Below are 21,438 nucleotides of genomic sequence, written 5' to 3'. Positions count from 1 at the left end.
ACTCTACATGGGTAGAAGGCTTGGAAATTTACCCCAACCCTCATGGACTTTGGCGGCTCTGAGACATGAAGTACAGGTAGCTTGGGATAGTATCCCTCAAGAAGAAATAGACCATCTTATTGCATCAATTCCAAGACGTGTTGTGGAGTGTATGGATAATCGCGGTGGACAAACACATTATTAACAAATTTATTGAAAAATTTGTAAATCCTTTGTTTTTCTCCAATTTTCAAACATTCACTCCTTGCTATACTATCTATGTTTCGCCGAAAAAAATTTGAGCAGGTCCTTCTGGGTGTTGCTGTTTCTTTGTCAGTTAGTATATTCAATGGATCTGGTCCTTACTTGATGGAATTTCTTATTTGTCGCATTATGTCAGCATACACATCATATAAAGGCGCACACAAAATTCAATATAAAAATCCGATTCTCGATTCACTCTATTCATTCCTCTCAGATAACATATGATCCAAACTTTCGCGAATTCAACATCCAGAAAAATATTATAGACATACCTTTACCTACAATAAAACCTCGTCGTATCGCTCTTAGAAGACATACTGAAATTTCCACCAGAAAATAGCGTTACTCTTATCTAGACCCTATACACTCCCTGTTATCTGCTATAAATCGCTGTTGAATGCGTTCAACTATAAAACACTCTCAATGGATGATACTGCAGTACGGTGCCGCTTTCAGCTACGCCATACAAGGAATAGATCGCAGATGCTAGAGAGATATAGATTCCAAAGGATCGCAGTAGATAGATGAGAGGAATACCTGATAGTCGTATGAATAAATATCGCCGTTTGTTACATACGTACTTGTTTTTCTATATCCTGTTTCTGAGATACGTTTTGAATTTATTCTAGGAACTGTGAAATAACGTATTGCATCGAGATGAAAATTATTTTGTTGTCCTTTATTTCATGATAATTCTGAGTGAAGGTGTATCGATGAGCCTGCAAGATTCTAAAGTACAATGAGACATCATTTCTGTCTCATTTATCTTGAGTTAATCTAAGTCAGCATGTTAAATATTTCATAATAACTCTCTTCATTTCTTTGTTTCTTTTTACGCAATCGATATTAAGCTAGATTGGGCCAAGTCATATTTATCACTCAGAAAACAAATGGTGGAAATGGAAATAGATGGAGAAATCATTAGATCAAAGTTGACAGAACTTATCTTAGGAATACCTCAAGGAAATATTTTGGAACCCTTATTGTTCATTATACATGGTGGCCATTTGAAAACGAAACAGACGAGATTACAGACGAAATAAAGTTTTTCGATAGAAATGCTCGGACAGGTCGATTTCTGTTTCAAGGGGGACAACTTAAGATGTAGGTTACGGACGCATAGCGCTTCAACCCTTGCTACTACAACCCTCACCCCCAAATTTTGAATAGGGAAGATGGGGTGAGTGATACCTCATTTGAAAGATATTTTTATACTGATTTCAGCACAGTAATTGTTTTTTCATTTTATGCATTAGTTCTCGAAATATTCTTAACTAAGTATTTGAAAATAAAGTGGTGTTTTCATGGCACTTGTAGTGTTTTGTGAAAAATAGACATTTTGAGCTTCAAAACAACCATGACTGTGGCTTCCTTCCTAACTAACTAACGCATGAATATTTCGAGAACTAATGCATAAAATGAGAAAACAATTACTGTGCTGAAATCAGTATAAAAATACCTTTAAATTGAGGTATCACTCACCCCATCTTCTCTATTCAAAAATTGGGGGTGGGGGTTGTAGCAGCAAGGGTTGAAGCGCTATGCGTCCGTAACCTACATCTTAAGTTGTCCCCCTCGAAACAGAAATCGACCTGTCCGAGCATTTCTATCGAAAAACTTTATTTCGTCTGTAATCTCGTCTGTTTCGTTTTCAAATGGCCACCCTGTATATCTGAATGATTTCAAACTAGATCCTGAGAAAAACGGGACAGTGACTGTAGTTAATTACAGTGATTGTAGACGATACAAATATAATTCTAACTGGCTGCCTTTCACACTGCTGAAGGAATTATGTGAATATACATCAAACAAAACAAGGGACTGGTTCAACAACAGCAATCTACTTCTAAATGAAGAGAAAAATAATGAATACTCTTCTCACCAACTAATTCGGGAATTGAAGAAAATAATACAATAACACCGAGCCATACAAAACACAACAACAACTACCCCAAGCTCAACCTAACAACATCTCTGAAGCAGGATAGATGTTTAAAAGTATATTCGGTTCAATGTTATTTACCTGCTTTTTTAGTAGAAGTAACGACACACCATGTATATCTCATAAAAGTGTGAAATACTTCAAATTTCATCATAAAACTCTGGTTCTTCGCATCCGCATTCCTTTGATAGAAAAGGACGAAAGAAATTCCATTTAGTTTCTTGGCAGCGCCACCTATTACCATTTTGTAAATGACTCGAACTGAATAATTCATGCACGTGAATAAATATTCATACTGAACTCCCTCAGGATTTCGATACGGCCGGCTGACATTCAATTTTTCAAATGGACTAATGAAAGATCAATACGCAATTTAAAGTTGATGGAACGGAATTTCTCGAGGGATCAGAGATGGGATAGACACGAACAAGTTCACTTTGGCCAATTGGGCACATAATCAATGCTATCGAGTTTTCCTAATCATCTACATCTGAAGGGACAACAAATGTGTCACTTGATGGTTGAGGTTTTCAGCGTTTGTATTTTATATTCCTATTATTCTAGGCTCTTTTCAATACCTAAGGCCCAGTTTCACCAAATGCTTTAATCTTGACTTGGCTCTTTAGTGAGGCCTTAGATCACGATTAATGTAATGTAGCGTTTCACCACACTCCAAAGCGCCATTTAATCGACCAATCGCGATTTAGCACTAATCGGTCATTTTTGGAGGATTATAACCTTTCAAGTTGAGATTAATAATTATTTATCAGTATGGAACTCTTGTCTATGTAATTATTTTTCCGGAAATTTCTAATTTTTGGGTCAATTTTATCAAAATATGACTATATGTATAGGCTCAATATTTCCCATTTAAAATACACGTAAACTTTGTTTTTGTGTTTTATGAAATTTATTGCAAAGAATAATTTATTGATATGTTTGATTGAAATATTATAAGAAGCAGTTAAACTTGTTAATAAAAATAAATAAGTTAATAAAATTACTTATATAGTTTTTTTTCCAGAATGTGTGGTTTTGTGCAATGGGATAATTTCTTTTTAACTTCTGCAAGTTTCCGACATTTCGAAGCACATCACTCGACATTTTCGGCAAAAATTAACTTTGTTTTTTGTTGACAAGATGACAAATGATTTGAAATGTTATGAGTTATGAATGAATGACACCTGACACCTAGCGCCAATGGTGGTCATCACTGCTAATACGATACAGAACACTATATAACTCTTTGTTCACAACGTTGCCAAATGGTTTGACTATTTAATCGCGATTTGGTTAATCGCGATCATCTTCGGACGGGTTGATGCATGGTGAAACAGAAAACACTGTTAAGCCTGCTTTAGTAACAAGCGGAGTTTAATCAATCTGGGATCAAGTGCTGTTTGGTGAAACTAGGCCTTAATAGTCTTTGAAATGCAAGGCACTTCACGGAAATATTCACAAAGAAAAGATCTACTGGGTATGAATCCGAGTTCCGAGGTGGCCAATAAATATCACCTCCTTCGAGTACCAATTATCAAAAATTATATCATACCGAAATAACAGTTATTCTATTTCCATTTTTTTTTAATTATACAAATAACTGGATTTTTCAAAATGAAACTTTTACATAGTGTTCCTAAATTGGAGGTACCAAAAAATTCCTTGGATGCTTCTTAGAAAGAAAGTCCTTTGAATATGAGACTGCAAACACATTGCTTTCGAGATACAGAGTGTTTCTTTTAGTTTTCCTTTTCTGTAATGATTATACCAGTTTATCGAATCTCTAATAATCTTCGCTACAGATTTGGCGAATAAGTACCATAACTGATTATTAATTTACTCATCACAGCTCATTAACTGGATCTTTATAATAATTTGAATTTTCCTGAGGATTACTAAATTATTGTGTGGAATGTTTTTCTCGAAATAAGTAGCAGAAAAGACAAAACTACAAGAAACCAAAAAGTGGCCAAAGTTTCTTTTTACATTTTTGTAAACTAACCTGAATACCTTGCGATGGGAATGTCCATGAAGAACAAAAATGAGAAAAAACAAACTTTAACACCCTGTATCTCGAAAACAGATCGTTCACGGGTCCCTTTTCAAGGCTTTTTTTCTCAAAATGTAATTTTCATTTGTACCTCCAATTTAGGATCATTAAATTATATATTGATCAACTATTGATCTAGTATCTTTGTTGTTTATTTCTATTTTTCGAGGTTTCAATTTTTTTCAGTTTGAAAGGAAATCTTACTACAAAAATATTGTATTGAGATGAAACTTCATATCAAATTGGACTAGAATTTCATCTGATTGTACGGATATGTAGTAACCACATTTTAGTCAATAGCATCAATTTGAGCGTTCAACTAACGTTTCTATGAGGCACAAAATGTAGCTTTTTTTCCAAAGTTGACAACATCATGGTCAACGTTTGTTCAACTCTTGTAAAGATCATTAAAATCTTTGTCCACTGTGAACTCGAAAAACATCATATCTCCGGATATTTTTTTATGTTTGATGGCACTTTTTCCTCGAAACCAACTGAAAGTTCAATTTTTTGCCATAGCTTTACGATTCAATGACTTCCCATCATTACGTTCTGCAGAATGTATATGTTCACATAGAGGCTGTGTAGAAAAGGGATCTAAATTAAAATTTTTAATTGGATCGACTCGCTAGCGATGCCGATGTGGATTTCATTGGGGCAGATACCAGAATGAATCTTTCGTACGTTTCCTTCATTTTTGATCGTTCGTTCACCGAACACATCTCTTTTTCATTTCGTTTCAATGTCAAATTGGAATCGGTGATTTGTAAGAAGAAATATCTCTTATTTCCTTTTGAACTGAGCAGCCATGTTGTGGTGTTCCCTCTGAAATGCAGAATTGAAATTTCAAGCGAAATTAAATAATAATAATAATAATAATCTTTATTCCTTATCATCTGCACACATCTACGAAAATGAAACAGAATAGTGTCAACAGAAAAGAACAATTCTTGTCCATAAATTAGGAATATATTCTTCTTGAGTATAAGGCTCTTAATCAGTATCATATATTTGAAATTGTCTACATATTTCCTGTAAGATAATTATATCGATATTTTTTGCCACCTCCCTTATTTCTGTAAGTAATTTTAAGTAGCTATCACTGTCCATAATATAAATATATCCGATATTTTTCCGAAAAACCGTCAGATATTTCATAAGTTCTACAACTCTAATTATCATGCACATATATATTTCCCTAGCAACCAACCATTCCAACAATTGCGATTCCTATCAAATTTCGTCTTAATTTCTTAATTTATCACTACAGGAAGAATGAAAAGATTGTGGAAATCGTAATAATTTGCAAATACAACATCCTACATATATCATCATAAACAACAAACCTTGGCTGAATTCCTAGCCGAGCGTAGCGAGGCTATGAACTATCAGCCGCGGCAGTCAATTTGCTACTTTGTTGCCTGTTAAAAAAATAACTATTTTTCCTTCTTTAATAAATAACCATTATTTTGCTTTGAAGTGAAAAAAACATAACAGAAATGGTAAAAATTGTATTTAAAAATCACTCCAACACAATCCAGCAATTCCCTCCCAATTCTCCAATCGATATCCCTTTCCTAAATGCACTATTCCTCCCAAAAAACCCGTTTATATGCAGGAGTCTCGTTTACATGCAAACCAGCGTGGCGTTGCCACCCCCATGGGGTAATTGGAAATATGTACTCGGGGTATCTTCACAACCACTCACCTCAATACCAGATCTTGGCCGTTCCGATGGCATTCCTCTAGCCTCCTTTCAAATTTTAATTAACCAACAGCAGAGTGGATTACCCAATTTATGAGGATTTACATTCTAGGGCGGACCTCCGGCTCTGAAAGAAAACAACCAACGATTCGGGGTCGCGTTTTTATCAGGGGGGTTACAATGGGGTTATTTGGTGAAGCGCCTCTGGATACAGGGGCGGCTCTAGGGAGAAATAAGAGTTGTTGACTTGGTAAATAATTAGGATTTTGGTTTTATCGTTGTTTCTCTTGAATTTTGGTGAAAAGTGAGAGTTGAATTTTATTTGGGAGTGTTTGATACAGGCTGATACATTTTAAGAATAAGTGCAGACTTGAAGGGAGCAATTTTGAATGTAAATTCTTGTTTGAATTCGGATTCGTAATTTTCACGAAATTTTGCAGTAACCTTCAAACTATTATCAGTTGTACAACTTTACTTTCGCCGTTTTCCAATAGACGACTGTAGTAGTCGAAATAAATAAATCGTAGATGTCATACAATAAGCTTAGGTATGCGTAAACATAACACCATCAAAATATTAACCGATTTGCGTCTGCATCATGAAGGTATTCTCGATTGAAAATGTCAGCTTACGAGCCAAATTCTCGTCATTTGCAGGTTTTAATTTTCTGCTTCAAGAAGGAATATGCGACTGAGGCTCATCGAATGCTCTCACATAACTATGGTGAGGCCGCTATTAGTGAAAAAACGTGCCGAGAGTGGTTTCAACGCTTCAAGAATGGTGATTTTGACGTCGAAGACCAGTATGGCGGTGAAAGAGAGCAGGTTTTCGAAGATATAGAATTCGAGACATTACTTGATCAAGACTCATGTCAAACGCCACAAGAATTGGTAGGATGATTGATAATGACGCAACAAGCCATTCCAAAACGCCAGGAGGTCATAGGAATGACTCAGAAACAAGGAAATTGGGTGCCGTACGAGTTGAAGCCGAGAGATGTTGAACGGCGTTTGTTGAACAGCTGCTTGCAAGGCAAAGACGGAATGGATTTCTGCATCGCATTGTGACTGGAGACGAAAAATGGGTTCATTACGTTAATCGCAAGTGCAGAAAATCATGAGGATATCCCGGCCTTGATTCCACGTCGACAGCCAAACCAAATATTCACGGTTCCAAGATCATGCTCAGTATTTGGTGGGACCATATCGACGTAGTGTATTATGAGTTGTTAAAACCGACTTAAACAAACACAGGCGATCGTTATCGAACGCAATTAAATCGTTTGACCCGAGCATTGAAAGACAAACGGCCGCAATCCACGAGAGACATGATAAAGTTATTTTACAGCATGACAATGCTAGACCCCATGTTGCGAAAATGGTCAAGAAATACTTGCAAACGTTGAAATGGAAATTTCCTACCCCACCAGCCGTATTCTCCAGATTTTGCTCCTTTGGACTATCACTTGTTCCAATGAATGTCACGCCGGTTTAATGAAGAAGTAAAAAATTTGATCGATTCGTAAATCGCTTCAAAAGATGACCAGTTTTTTCAATTTGTTTGCTACCCGAAAGTTGGGAGAAAGTATATTAACCTTTATAACCAGATTCTTACAATAAAGCCTTGAATTTCCGAAAACAATGGCGGAAGCAGAGTTGTACCACTATATAACTCAATCAGGAAACGTTCCATAAATTGTAATAAACAACCAAAAAATTGACAAAAAGGAATAGGTAAAAAAAAAAGTTGTAATGTTCACAAAAATAATTATATCTTTTCAAGATGATCGAGCGAGTGAAAATGAAAGTCCTTCCATGAAAAAACTTTTAAAAACAAACTTGCGTTGCCACACCCTCTACTGACAAGAAATTAGTTTCACAGAAAAACCGATCCCAAAAAAAAAAAAAATTTCTTCGCCTCGATCGTAATCGCTCTTCGGGGAAATCCCCCAAGTTCACCTCTGTCACAAGATCTGATCCTACGTTACGCCCGTTTCTCCCTCAGGCGGCGACTCTCCCAAAATGAGCAAGATGTGTCGTCTGCCGAGTTTTAACAAGCTGAACTACGCTCAACTTTTTCGATACACAATATTGATGTTTATCGCATAGACCAACTTGCAATATCTGCCCTATCGTCAAACTTTCCACGTCGACTTCCCCTCTCTCTTTTTCTTCCGTGTTATCTCTCTGGAAGTTCTGGGGGAGTTGTTATGTTATCCAGATTTCTTCGCCGACGGCTTCGATCTTTGTTTTTGCTGTTGAGATACCTCCGGAAACGTAGTTGGGATTAGTTATCTCGAAAACGAAGACCTCCTTCGGTTTATGAATACGTCTGGACGGTTTGCATAAAAGAGCATTAGCTTTGAGTTGTTTGCAGTTTTATGATTCTAGTTTTTTTTTGTTGCAGAACATCCTGGATAAGTTTAATCCGGGAGCTAGACAGATGATCAACGCTGGAAAGGCGTACCTGAAGGCCTTGCATGGTAAGTTTTCTTTATTTACTAGTTAATAGGAGGTTGTACCCCAAACAGTGAATTCTCCAACATCCAAAATTTGCTCATACCGCTCTTCTCATTGAAATCATCAAGAAAATAAAAGGCTCTTTGCTTTAAAAACTCATTTGGTAGATTACTGACATCACCAAGAGACTCCAAAGGAAAGGGAACCTAGCTGCGATACCTCAGTGTAAGTCCTTTCTCATGAGAGATTCACCTCTTGTGTCGTAATCATTTATTGGATTGACTGATTGGACACGAAAATCATCTCTCTTATTCTAATATGAAAATTGAGGGCAGAGTGAGAAGATTTAGATTTGTGAAAATGTTCTTGCAGCAGTAGCGGATGAAAAAGACCGCCCAAAATCCTGACTACTTGTCTTAGCAAACTGAAAATTGTGCATGAGCATAAAGGCTACCGCCCCTTCACAATCACCCACAGACGTATCTTCTGGTAGATATGCTTAGCCATCAAGATCTTCCTTCAATATGTGTGTGTATATATTCTTGATATACTGCCTGAAAAGAGAATTCTACAAGCTCTTTGACAAACTTTGAACATTTTTTCCTATGAACATAAAGGGTGTTTTCTTAGAGCTATAGAACTTTAAATTGCAATAAAACAACGATGGATTATTCGATTGACATGAATTTTATTTATCCGCAACATAATCTTGTGGCATTACATTTTAAATATGATTTCTAGCATATGACCGCCACGGCTGGCTCGGATGTAGTCCAATCTGGACGTCCAATTTTCGATGACTTTTTCCAACATTTGTGGCCGTATATCGGCAATAACATGGCGAATGTTGTCTTTCAAATGGTCAAGGGTTTGTGGCTTATCCGCATAGACCAATGACTTTACATAGCCCCACAGAAATTAGTCTAGCGGTGTTAAATCACAAGATGTTGGAGGCCAATTCACAGGTACAAAACGTGAAATTAGGCGGTCACCAAACGTGTCTTTCAATGAATCGATTGTGGCACGAGCTGTGTGACATGTTGCGCCGTCTTGTTGGAACCACAGCTCCTGGACATCATGGTTGTTCAATTCAGGAATGAAAAAGTTAGTAATCATGGCTCTATACCGATCACCATTGACTGTAACGTTCTGGCCATCATCGTTTTTGAAGAAGTACGGACCAATGATTCCACCAGCCCATAAAGCGCACCAAACAGTCAGATTTTCTGGATGTAACGGTGTTTCGACATACACTTGTGGATTAGCTTCACTCCAAATGCGGCAGTTTTGTTTGTTGAAGGCTGCCCCTTCCCTTTATATCACTTACAGATCTATCTTTTGGTAGATCTGCTTAGCCAGCAAGATCTTCCTTGAATATGTGTGTAGATATTCTTGATGTCTTGCCTGGACAGAGAGTTCTACAAGCTCTATGACAAACTTTGGACATTTTTTCCTATGAACATAGTTCCGATTCGTTTTCGCTACGAAAATTCAAAAAAAATAATTTGAAATGTCCACCTTTGGTTTAAAAGCAAGCCTCACATCTGATGATTCTGTTACTCCGCTGATCAGATTTGGAACGTTGTTTATTTGGTTGGTTGCATCTTGAATTCTATCTTTAATTGTTGATGAGATGTGATTTCAAGATGAAGACAAGCTGCTTCACATGCCCCTTAGATAAAAATCTAATGAATTGAGATCTGTTACCAAGGTGACCATGGCAGTAGACTTCCTTGGCCTCAACATTTATTCGGAAATTTTTCATTCATTCAAGTACCTATTTGCTTTTCTCTGTGGTGCACCATCGTGCTGATAACATATATTTTCAATAATATCAAGCTCTAGATTCATTTCAATTTCCAATGAAGTAAAAAAACGAATCTATCGTATGTTCAAAGAAGAAACGAAGAAGGAGCGAAACTATCATCTGTCAAAGCTGGTAGGAACACCGTAGGCATCAATTTGCCCACATATCTATAGAGAAGCCTTCAGATCTATCTCATCCATAAATTTAGATAACTCTCAGCTCCAACTACTTCACAAATCACATTTAACTAGTTAAATCCTTCGTGAATGACTCTATAATATGGTTCCCCGGAACTCCAATGTCGAATGAAGTCAATTCCTGTTACTTTTATGGCTTTTCATCAGGCTCAAATACATAAAAATTCCACCATTCAACCTACAATCTGCTTGAACCGAATTCCTACCATCTATCAAAGACGGAATCGATTTCTTGTCACAGAGTATACGATTCGAATATCTCCATTCGAAGAGACTCCGGTAATAAATCAGAAATATGCAAGAATTCGCCAAAGGAACAAATACTGTTTGGAAGTATCGGCGCTATCCGCCAAGAACGTCAAAGAAATTTCCAAACATTGGGCTTGTGTATGATCTGAGACGATGAGACGAAGGAAAGACAGCTTATTTAACGCTTCGTTTGCTCTGTCGATTGAAATCATTCCGAGTTTTCGAGTTTTGAGGGAGGTCAAAGGGACTCCACGACAAAATGATTACAACACAAATTGTGACCTGTGGAATACCTGCTGAGACGTATATAAAGGGTGTTTTTTTCGAGGTGTACAACTTTAAGTTGGCATTACTGTTCAAGATGACCACCGATTCAACAGCTGTCAAGTGATTTATTCTCAGTTTGGTTTGGCAATTCATCATGAATAGACTCACGCCTGAACGCGCAAATAGTGCAATTGCATTTCGAAAATAATGGTTCTGTGCGGAATACGTATCGCGCACTACGTCCATTTTATTTTGTTTAGCGATGAAGCGCACTTCTGGTTGAATGGCTACGTCAACAAACAAAACTGCCGCATTTGGAGTGAAGCTAATCCTCTAGTGTATGTCGAAACACCGTTACATCCAGAAAAACTGACTGTTTGGTGCGCTTTATGGGGTGGTGGACTCATTGGTCCGTACTTCTTCAAAAACGATGATGGCCAGAACGTTACAGTCAATGGTGATCGGTATAGAGCCATGATTACTAACTTTTTCATTCCTGAATTGAACAACCATGATGTCCAGGAGTTGTGGTTCCAACAAGACGGCGCGACATGTCACACAGCTCGTGCCACAATCGATTGATTGAAAGACACGTTTGGTGACCGCCTAATTTCACGTTTTGGACTTGTGAATTGGTCTCCAAGATCTTGTGATTTAACACCGCTTGACTACTTTCTGTGGGGCTATGTAAAGTCATTGGTCAATGCGGATAAGCCACAAACTCTTGACCATTTGGGAGACAACTTTCGCCGGCTACAGCAGCAATATTTCCAGTTTTTCTTGAGCGATGGACCTGATTTTGATTCTTCAAATAACTAACTTGCTCCAATAGCTCAAATTTTTGCACCACGACCCACCAACCTAGAAGATGAGATCTTCAAACATCGTCCACACACCCTGCCAGAATTCAAGCAGGGAATAACCAAAAAAATCCGGGCCATAGCGCCTGAGATATTTCGAAAAGCGGTAGAAAACTTCCAAAATCGACTTCATCAGTGTGTCGCTGCTAACGGCCGCCATCTTAGTGATATTGTTTTCAAAAATTTAGCAAAAAAACTATATTTCTTACTGCTTCGAATGAATGAAACCGTTTTTCTCTAACTTTCACCATTTTTTTTTAATAGCCACTTGAAACTCGTCAGTCGGCTCTGCCGCACCCTATACATGCTAGATATGAAGATAAAAAATTAATTCCAACAGTATTTCTTTCTTGTTTTGTTATTTAAATTCCTCAAGATCTCAAAAAAAAACACCTTTCATATAAAAGAGTAGAACTAGGTCTAAAAGACCTACTACCTCCCACAACATTCACGCTGAAATACGTTTCAAAGATCGAATTTACAACGACAAAACAGCCCCAACTAGAGCACACGTGACACCAAAGCGTGGAATTATCTGGATCCAGCTACAGACACAACTTGAAACTGTTAATTACCGACCGGGTATGGTTTATTACTCAAAATTGCGGAATTTAGCATAACTTGTAGGCTTAATTAATATCTAGTGCGCTATTATGCGTTTAGCGTACTGAAATATGGACCGTCATTACCCGCTTCGTAATTGGCTTTAATAACATACGTATTATTTCGAGCCGTATCAACTGGGTTGACATGATATTCGGGTTTCTGTTCAACGGGGATAATCCCGTCGTAGTTGTGTTGTTGCGTGTGGAGACCCTAACGATGTCGATGATGCAAGACGTCGATCTTGCAGAGTCACTGTAGTGGTTGTAGAAGTTTGGGGCTGGGCGCATGCGTGCGTTTGAAAAACGCCCTCTGGAACTTAATTGGTTGTTAACATAAATACACTGCTTAACCATAGAGTAATGAACATAGATAGGGGAAGTATATGCATAATTTACATGCCCCCAACTTGGTTAGATTATGTTGTCGGATTGTGATTTATTTTCAAAAACACAAATTTAATATATCATTATGAATCTATATTATATTGAATGAAATATATTAATTTGAGTAATTCACGATTAAATATGCAAATTTGAATATTTGGAATCCGATATTTTTCCTAATTGTCGAATTTGTAACAAGCAGAATATTTATTCTTTTCTGTATCTATCTGCTGAAATCCAAGGTTTGGCAACTTTTGCCCTCCTAGTGTCATCGGTTGTCTCACGTCGTTTGGCGCACTTGAAGTTTGTTTTCTGAATTTCTGATATATTTAGGTAATTATTTCAATATATTTTGAGTTAATATGAAGCGTTGATTCACAATGGGACATAAACAGTGCGTTCTTTGTGGAGAAACTCACGAATTGAGGGAAATATCGTATCACTGATATGTTTTCATTTTCGCGCGCTCCATGTCCAATTTGATAGTAAATATTGGGGACAAAATTTGCTTACCGAAAATGACACATGCTCCCTCTTTCTATGTTTATAACTCTGAGGACATTCTCAACTGTCAAACTGTACCTACCATTTGAAGGACCTTCAGTGTCTTGAGATGAACTAGACTTCGAAATCGCGCGCTCACACAATGAAATCCAAAAATTGTCGATATCTAATTTTTGGTAGTAAAAATACAGAAAGTAGAAAGCTTATATTAATCAAGATAACAATATGTCGAAATGCTATTTCAGTAGAAGTGTTGAAAAAAAAAACAATAAAATATTATGAAAAAAAAACTCAAATATGCAAATTTTCTCATCCTTCATCAGCAAAAACCCCATCATTTGGCAGAGCAAAATCTCCATTTTCGCGTCTACCGCATTCGGTCCCGCTCAGGACAATCGAATCACCCATTCAATGTCACAATTTCGTTAATAGACCTGTCAGATATCGCTGTCCTATTTCACTTTTATTTTAATTATTTGTCACTTTAATTTCGCGGTGCGATGGACAAATTATTCTGCCGGGTCCCCGAACAATCCTTTCTCGCACCGCTAAAATCCATTATGTTGTGGAATAATTAAAAAATTTCCGGGGTCGTTCAGAGAAAGGGAAGCTCCGGGAGTTGCTCCATGCAGTAGGCATGGAATTATGTTGGGAATCCATTAGATTATCACCCTCTCAATTATATAATGGTTTCGGAAAGAGAAAATGAAAACTTCATTGAAATGAACAATGTCCGCTTTCGAATAAGCAAGATATTTTCTGATGAATGCGTCTAAAATAAATGTCATACATCATACATGCAAGCTATTTATTCCTTTTGTAGATACAGCTGAATGTAATACGAGCAAAATAGCGAGATTATTGCATAGAGTTCCAGCTAATGCTAGTAGCATTGGCAAAATCATTATATAATATGGTTTACAGGTACACAAGAAGTTTAGAGGTCCCAACACAGAACCTTGAGGAACCCCTAACCTCCACCGAAGGTGGAGGGCTCTTTCTCCAAATTGACAGAATGCAGTTTTTCAAAGAAAACACGCTGGAATGCGAAATTATCCGATAATTTTGATGCACAAGTGTCATTCGGGGGAATATTTCCCGAATAAACTGTTAACTTGGAATTTATTCATTTATTCATTCAATCTTGAATAATTTATATTTATTTATTATTTTATCCAAATTTTGATTCTATATATTCCTTCAATAAATGGAGGATTCATCTATTCAAATATTTATTTATCTATTCATGTTTCTATCTAGCTCTTGTTTGATTTTTTATTGAGTGAATTCAGAAGAATAATTCCCTCCTGTCAAAAATTCTATGAAAATGGAATGCAATTATCGAAAATTACAGCGAATATTTCCCTCCCAAAAATGAAAATGACCGAATGCAGTTTTTATGACAACACGCTGTCATGCAAAATTATCGGTAATTTTGATGCACTTGTGCAATTACTTACGATAATTGTTCTCCAAATTCATAGAATTTTTGACAGGAGGGAAATATTCGCTGTAATTTTAGATAATTGCATTCCATTTTCATAGAATTTTTGACAGGAGGGAAATATTCGCTGTAATTTTCGATAATTGCATTCCATTTTCATAGAATTTTTGACAGGAGGGAATTATTCTTCTGAATTCACTCAATAAAAAATCAAACAAGAGCTAGATAGAAACATGAATAGATAAATAAATATTTGAATAGATGAATCCTCCATTTATTGAAGGAATATATAGAATCAAAATTTGGATAAAATAATAAATAAATATAAATTATTCAAGATTGAATGAATAAATGAATAAACTCCAAGAGAAAATACAGAAACAGACTAAGAGGTTGGAATCTAAGTGTTTCATAAAAAAGTGGCAGATTCAATTCCAACTTCCGCAATTCTGCCGGATGGAATTTTTAACCTTGTTTAATCCATTTTTTATGCCACACTTTATCAAATCGAGAAAAAGGACCGGCCTGGCATAGCGCGTTCTCTCTCATCGAATTACGTCGGCTACATCCTCCCAGGACGTCCAAGAGAGGCTGCCTCATGGAGTCTGCCATTCCGGACGAGATCAAATTAGATAAACAATCGGATTTCTTTGTTTGGCTGAAAGCCCCCGCCTTCAATGGACGCGCTTTATTTCTCTTCCACAATTGAAAAGTAAATAGTTTGAGGAGCGTAGAATAATTGCTCAGTTTCCGGTTGGATTTTCTTTTGCCGAGTTTATCGGTCCAGCTGAGAGGCACTTTCGTAGGGCGTAGATTAGATTTTTGGTAGCTTTCGACAGACGTGGAAACTTTCTCCGGATTGAGCGGAGGCAATGAGTGAAATTCACGTTTGAATGGAAGGGCAACTTTTTTTTTACTGAGTATTTGATTAAAATTCGTACAGTTTGGTCGATGATAGAAAGATTTTAGTAACAAACAATAAATGATAGTTGGAATGATATTAAAAAAAAATAAATATGGGAGTTCCTCAGAGCTCTGTGTTGGAATCTCTACTCTTCTTGTGTACCTCTTGTTTAGACAAATAAACCATATTATATTAAGAATTTGCCAATGCTACTAGCATTAGCTGGTACTCTATGCAATAATCTCGCTATTTTGCTCCTATTGAAGGGTGTTTTTTCTTAGAGCTATAGAACTTTAAATTGCAATCAAACAACGATGGATAATACGATTGACATGAATTTTATTTATCTGCAAGATAATCTTGTAGCATTACATTTTGAATATGATTTCTGGCTTATGACCGCCACGGCTGGCTCGGATGTAGTCCAATTTGGACGTCCAATTTTCGATGACCTTTTCCAAAATTTGTGGCCGTATATCGGCATAAACACGGCGAATGTTGTCTTCCAAATGGTCAAGGGTTTGAACTTAAAGTTATATACCTCGAAAGAAAACACCCGTTATTTATTTATCTATTCATGTTTCTATCTAGCTATTGTTTGATTTTTTATCGAGTGAATTCAGAAGATAATTGTAAAGCATTGTTTTTTATAATTTAAATTTCAAATTCAAAACTTCCACAGGTCGATCCGTTCTAGATAACGAAATCAGACCCTGTCTATACCGAAGAAACAGCGAAAACCCTCATATCTCTCTCAAGTTTCACGTTGAACCAGTCATTCTTTAACTCCACCATATGCAAAACCGCTGTTCTATCTATATTCATAAAGATGAGATATATCTGCCCCATAAAGCACCAATGTACGAGCATCTCGCCCAATAAACTCCCCACATCTTCCGTGTACACTCCATAATAGCCGTTATATACATATTTCTCCAACAATGGAATAGGATCGAATTGCTCCTCTAGATCAGAAAGAGTCACGAAGCTGTTCAAAACAGATACAGAGATGCATACACATAAAATATAAGGCACACTCGGCTGATAAAACAGTTGTCTGCAGACTCTAGAAATATCCGGCGGTATTAGAGTGAAAACGACCTATTCGCTGAAATTTTACAGCAGAGGACTGAAATAAATAGGGTTTAGAGGCTAAGAGAGGACATAAACACTTTGATAGGGTCCTTCGTCATTTCGGATATTAGAGCTGAGTCGGCAGTTTTCCACTTTCTCTTAAATGCAGACTATAAACTTTAAGAGATGGCTCTGCATATCGAGAGGAATTGGTAATGTCTGGTATCTCGATCTTGGGTCGTTCCAAGAAGTTAGTTAGGAGAAGACACAAAGAGTCTGTTAACTCTGTGAAAAAAAAAATATATAAAATTCTATTAGAAAATATTAAGTTGACGTTTCAAGATGAACTTGCATCTAAACCACCCTTCTCGACTGATTGAACTTAATACAAAATAAATAGAAGAAGTTTTCCGGAAATGATTGATCTGTATCAAATTATGAACTAGATAAATGTTGTAATCACAGTTTCAATAAATCTTCAAATGCATGGATGTATTTCGAATTGTTGGATGTCAAAATTGAAGTTGATGAATACGATATTATTGTAACAAACAGGAAGGCCGGTCAACATCAATTAATAGGGTATCTGATAATGTTGATTTATCGAAACTATGTTTTAGCATTTCGGTATGGACAGAATCTATGCAAACAAAATCTATTTGGTGTTTTGTAGATAAAATTATGAATTATGCGCAGTCGATGTCCACTTCGTGACACTTGTTTTAGTGACCCAGAAATAGTAAACAGAGATGCCTTACATTTTATTAGGATGCTTGAGTGGAACATCCAGCCATTTCTTTGCACTGCTAAGTACAAGCAATTACTATTACTGTAACAATTCTCAAGTAATGGAAAGTTCAATCATATATTTCGTTTTTATATTGTTGCTTACGTTTCCATGATGTATTACCCAGGCGTTTTCATCTCACTTCGGTGAAAAGCAATAAACTTATGAGTTTTTATGACACATCATGAGTGGGAAAGAGAATGTATTCAGATAATCAGTTTTTGAGTAACAATTCAGAAAAAACTTAGGTGTTTGAAGGCCAGGTGTCGCATCAACACATAACAACGATAAAGTGTTAGAATATTACTTCATCCGAACAGATTACGAGAGAGACAACCAACCCTACACTTGATAGTGTTATTGCATGTCGTGCGGTGGCGCTACGAGTCTGCGCGTGGCGAGGCCATCGAGGGCCATCGAGAGAGAAAACAAGAATGGACCTTCGGTGGTCGAGAGCGAAGGTCGGGGACAAGACTTTAGAGTGACAGTCTCTTCTAACCTGGCTTCTGTCAGGTCGTTCTGCCTTGTGAATTGTACTTGCTTTTGAGATAGAGTAAGACTTGAGTTAGTTGTCTTGAGAATAAACGATTAATATCAACATCTGTGTATTAGTGAATACTCTGTATTTATATAACCCAAATATATAAAATCCAATAGGTAATGGGCTCCAGGGCATGCTTAAACTGCGCTGTAACTAGGTAAACACTTATTCCGTTGTGTAAACAACGAGAAAAAACATTGAGGTAAGTTGAATTTCAACTTAATTATGAGGCTAGAGATATTTTAGTTAGTTCGGTGAATGGAAATGATTTATTTCATATTCATTCCTGAAATAGAGAATTCCTGTTATACAGTATATACTATATTTGGTTAATGTGTTTACCTATCTATTAGACAAGGAATCAACTTTAATTCTTAACGGTTATTGACAGTTGATGTTTAGAGAAACGAGATATTTTGCTATACACATGTTTTATAGATTCAGATGATTAAGATTCAGTTTAGAGAAACGAGATATTTTGCTATACACATGTTTTATAGATTCAGATGATTAAGATTCAGTTTAGAGAAACGAGATATTTTGCTATACACATGTTTTATAGATTTAGATGATTAAGATTCAGATTAGAGAAATGAGATATTTTGCTATACACATGTTTTATAGATTCAGATGATATTCAGATTAGAGAAATGAGATATTTTAATATACACATGTTTTACAGATTTAGATTATGCAGATGTAGATTCTGCATACTCATTGTATCAAATTGATTTAGATGTTTGTAAATTCAGAGATTTCACATTCATCATTTGAGAAAGTTATATTATATGAATTTAGAGTATTTTTCAGAGTCATAATTTGAGAGATGTACATACATCATTCGAGAGGTTTACATGAGGAAATTTTATAGTGTTTATTGAAACCTTTCAGAGCCTGAGATTATGTAAACTTTAGGAATTGTGCTAACATACTTTCTGTTTTAGATTGGATAATTTTATAGAATTTACATACCACACCTAGAGAATTGGATCATGTAGATTTGAAGATTCTACATACATTGCTTGGAGCATGTAAAATTAGATGTTTCACATTCCATAAACATAATCTAGAGATGGAGATATTTTGAGACTATATATATTGATGAAAAATTTGGGGAATTATTTATTTCACTAAACTACAAAAACTGCAGTATGGTAAGATTAGTGATAACTATTATTTCAGGGCTTCTTTCATACAATGCTTGCTGTGCTGTGTTGTTTGTTTGTAAGCTAGGGATATTATAGGATTCAAGTATTCATCCCGTATTTGTAAAATGGCCATACCTAACTCAACAGGTTTTCATTGCAGTGCGTGATACCGCTTTTGTAGTAAGGTTTACAAATATGAGGTGGTGATATTTGAAAACTTGATAATTCCGTTTCGAATTGTATCAGATTGCTGTGCGTCTGAGGCAATTCAGAAGCACGAAACAAAATTTTATATCTTATACCTGGTAGTAGATGTATTAAGAGAGCATATAATGCACAAAAATCTTAGAATACATAATATAAATATTTTGTTTCATAAATCCTGAAATAGATGGCAGCCAAAGGAAATCAAGGAAAACCATTGGTGGATTATCATAGCGATTCCACCATTTCCGTAAGTGCAGAAGATATAGGTTTCATGCATTACGAGGAAAGAGAGAATTGTCAAAACCAATGTAAGTTTTTCATGCAATTAATAATTGCCCATTTCCTTGATTTTAGCTGACTAGAGCAGTATCAACGAGTGATACGTAAGAGACTAGGGAGATGCTAGAGAAATGTTAGAGTCATTACACAAAACCCCTTTTGAGATATTAGAGATTTGAGAGAGGAGGAATTGTCGACAATAGAGAGAGTAGAGTTATGAGAATATAAGAGTATTAGAAAACCCAGGTATATATAAAAATTATTAATTCATGTTACAGAGGTAACTAAAGTTATGAGAATAATTTTTATTAAACTCTAGAGAGAGTAGAGTTATGAGAATTTAAGAGTTTGAGAAAACCCAGCTGTATTTAATAAAAATTAATTCATTTCACAGAGGTGATTAGAATTGAGAGAATAATTTTTGGGGTTAAATTCTAGAATACGAGATAACCCAGGTATATAAAAATTATTCATGTTACAGAGGTAATGAGAATATTTTTGAGATTAAATCTTAGAGATTTAAGAGGTTGAGAAAACCCAGCTGTATTTAATAAAAATTAATTCATTTCACAGAGGTGATTAGAATTGAGAGAATAATTTTTGGGGTTAAATTCTAGAATACGAGAAAACCCAGGTATATAAAAATTATTCATGTTACAGAGGTAATGAGAATATTTTTGAGATTAAATCTTAGAGATTTAAGAGTTTGAGAAAACCCAGCTGTATTTAATAAAAATTAATTCATTTCACAGAGGTGATTAGAATTGAGAGAATAATTTTTGGGGTTAAAATTCTAGAGTACTAGAAAACCCAGGTATTTAAAATTAATCTATGTTGCAGAGCAGAATTCAAATTTTAAGATCTGGATGGACAGTCTATGATCAGAGCTTTTTGACAAACGATTTGTTGGACGTCAGAGAGCCAAGTACGAGTAACCAAACTTTTTCAGAGGCTAACAAATCCAAGAGAAGTAATTGAGTATGAGATATTATCATAAACATAATTGAGGAGAATTACTTAAAAGAAAACTTTCAATATCCTAAGACCCTGTTGAAGTAAGTAGAGGTTTGAGGTTCTCCAGGAAGTGCAAGTCAAATGCGACACACACACTTCAGGTAAGAGCTCACTCGTACTCCACTAAAATGGAGAAACACGAATCGGTCGATGATTTCTGTGAAAGATTCGACTCGATAGTATGAGAGTATGAAGCTTTCGAGGTGTGATTAAGCTAACTGCTCAAAAAGATAAGATCTGCACTTTATCAGGCTGTATTACCAGTCATATCCGATTTACGAGATGCAGATCTGACCAGGAGACAGACCCCAAACCAAGAAGGTAATTTAGACGAGATCAGAGAGATTAGAGGTTGAGAAGAGGTCTGAAATTGAAGAGGAGACTCCAAAATTTCAACGGGTACATAAATTAAAATGCTTCCGTTGTAACAAAGAGAGACACTGGTCAACTGATTCAAATTTGTGCAACAGAGTAAGTAAGTGACTCTGTTTCGGTTGTGGGACAATCAAGTAAGAGGATTGAATTAACAATGGTGGCACGATCGCAACGTTCAATTTAGAGGATCGAGTAGAGGTAGGATGAACAAGCCACGTCTCAACACTAAGAGACGGAGTCATGTAAACCAGAGGAGAATGAGAGAGAGTAAGAGATTCAACAAAGAGGGTCGCTCCAAGGCAAGAAGGGTTGGAAGTATAAAGCATAGAGAAACTAAAACAGGTAAACTTGATCCAATCATTAACTTCTTAGCAGATTCTGTAGCAACAGACC

At 36.2% G+C, this 21,438-nt stretch overlaps 1 protein-coding gene across 2 annotated transcripts in view; it reads left to right on the top strand.

The window, feature by feature from the left end:
• LOC123674225 (homeobox protein 2) overlaps positions 1–21,438 on the top strand; it is a 262,915-nt gene that overhangs the window by 120,200 nt on the left and 121,277 nt on the right. For both annotated transcript variants that reach the window (XM_045609149.1, XM_045609150.1), the window contains exon 3: positions 8,347–8,422. In XM_045609149.1, coding sequence (XP_045465105.1) covers positions 8,347–8,422 — 76 coding nt within the window. The remainder of the gene's footprint in view (positions 1–8,346; positions 8,423–21,438) is intronic.

This window comes from Harmonia axyridis, chromosome 2 (assembly GCF_914767665.1).
Source record: "Harmonia axyridis chromosome 2, icHarAxyr1.1, whole genome shotgun sequence".
NCBI lineage: Eukaryota > Metazoa > Arthropoda > Insecta > Coleoptera > Coccinellidae > Harmonia > Harmonia axyridis.
The sequence above is the reverse complement of the archived record's forward strand: the minus strand, read 5'-3'. Positions and strand labels throughout refer to the sequence as shown.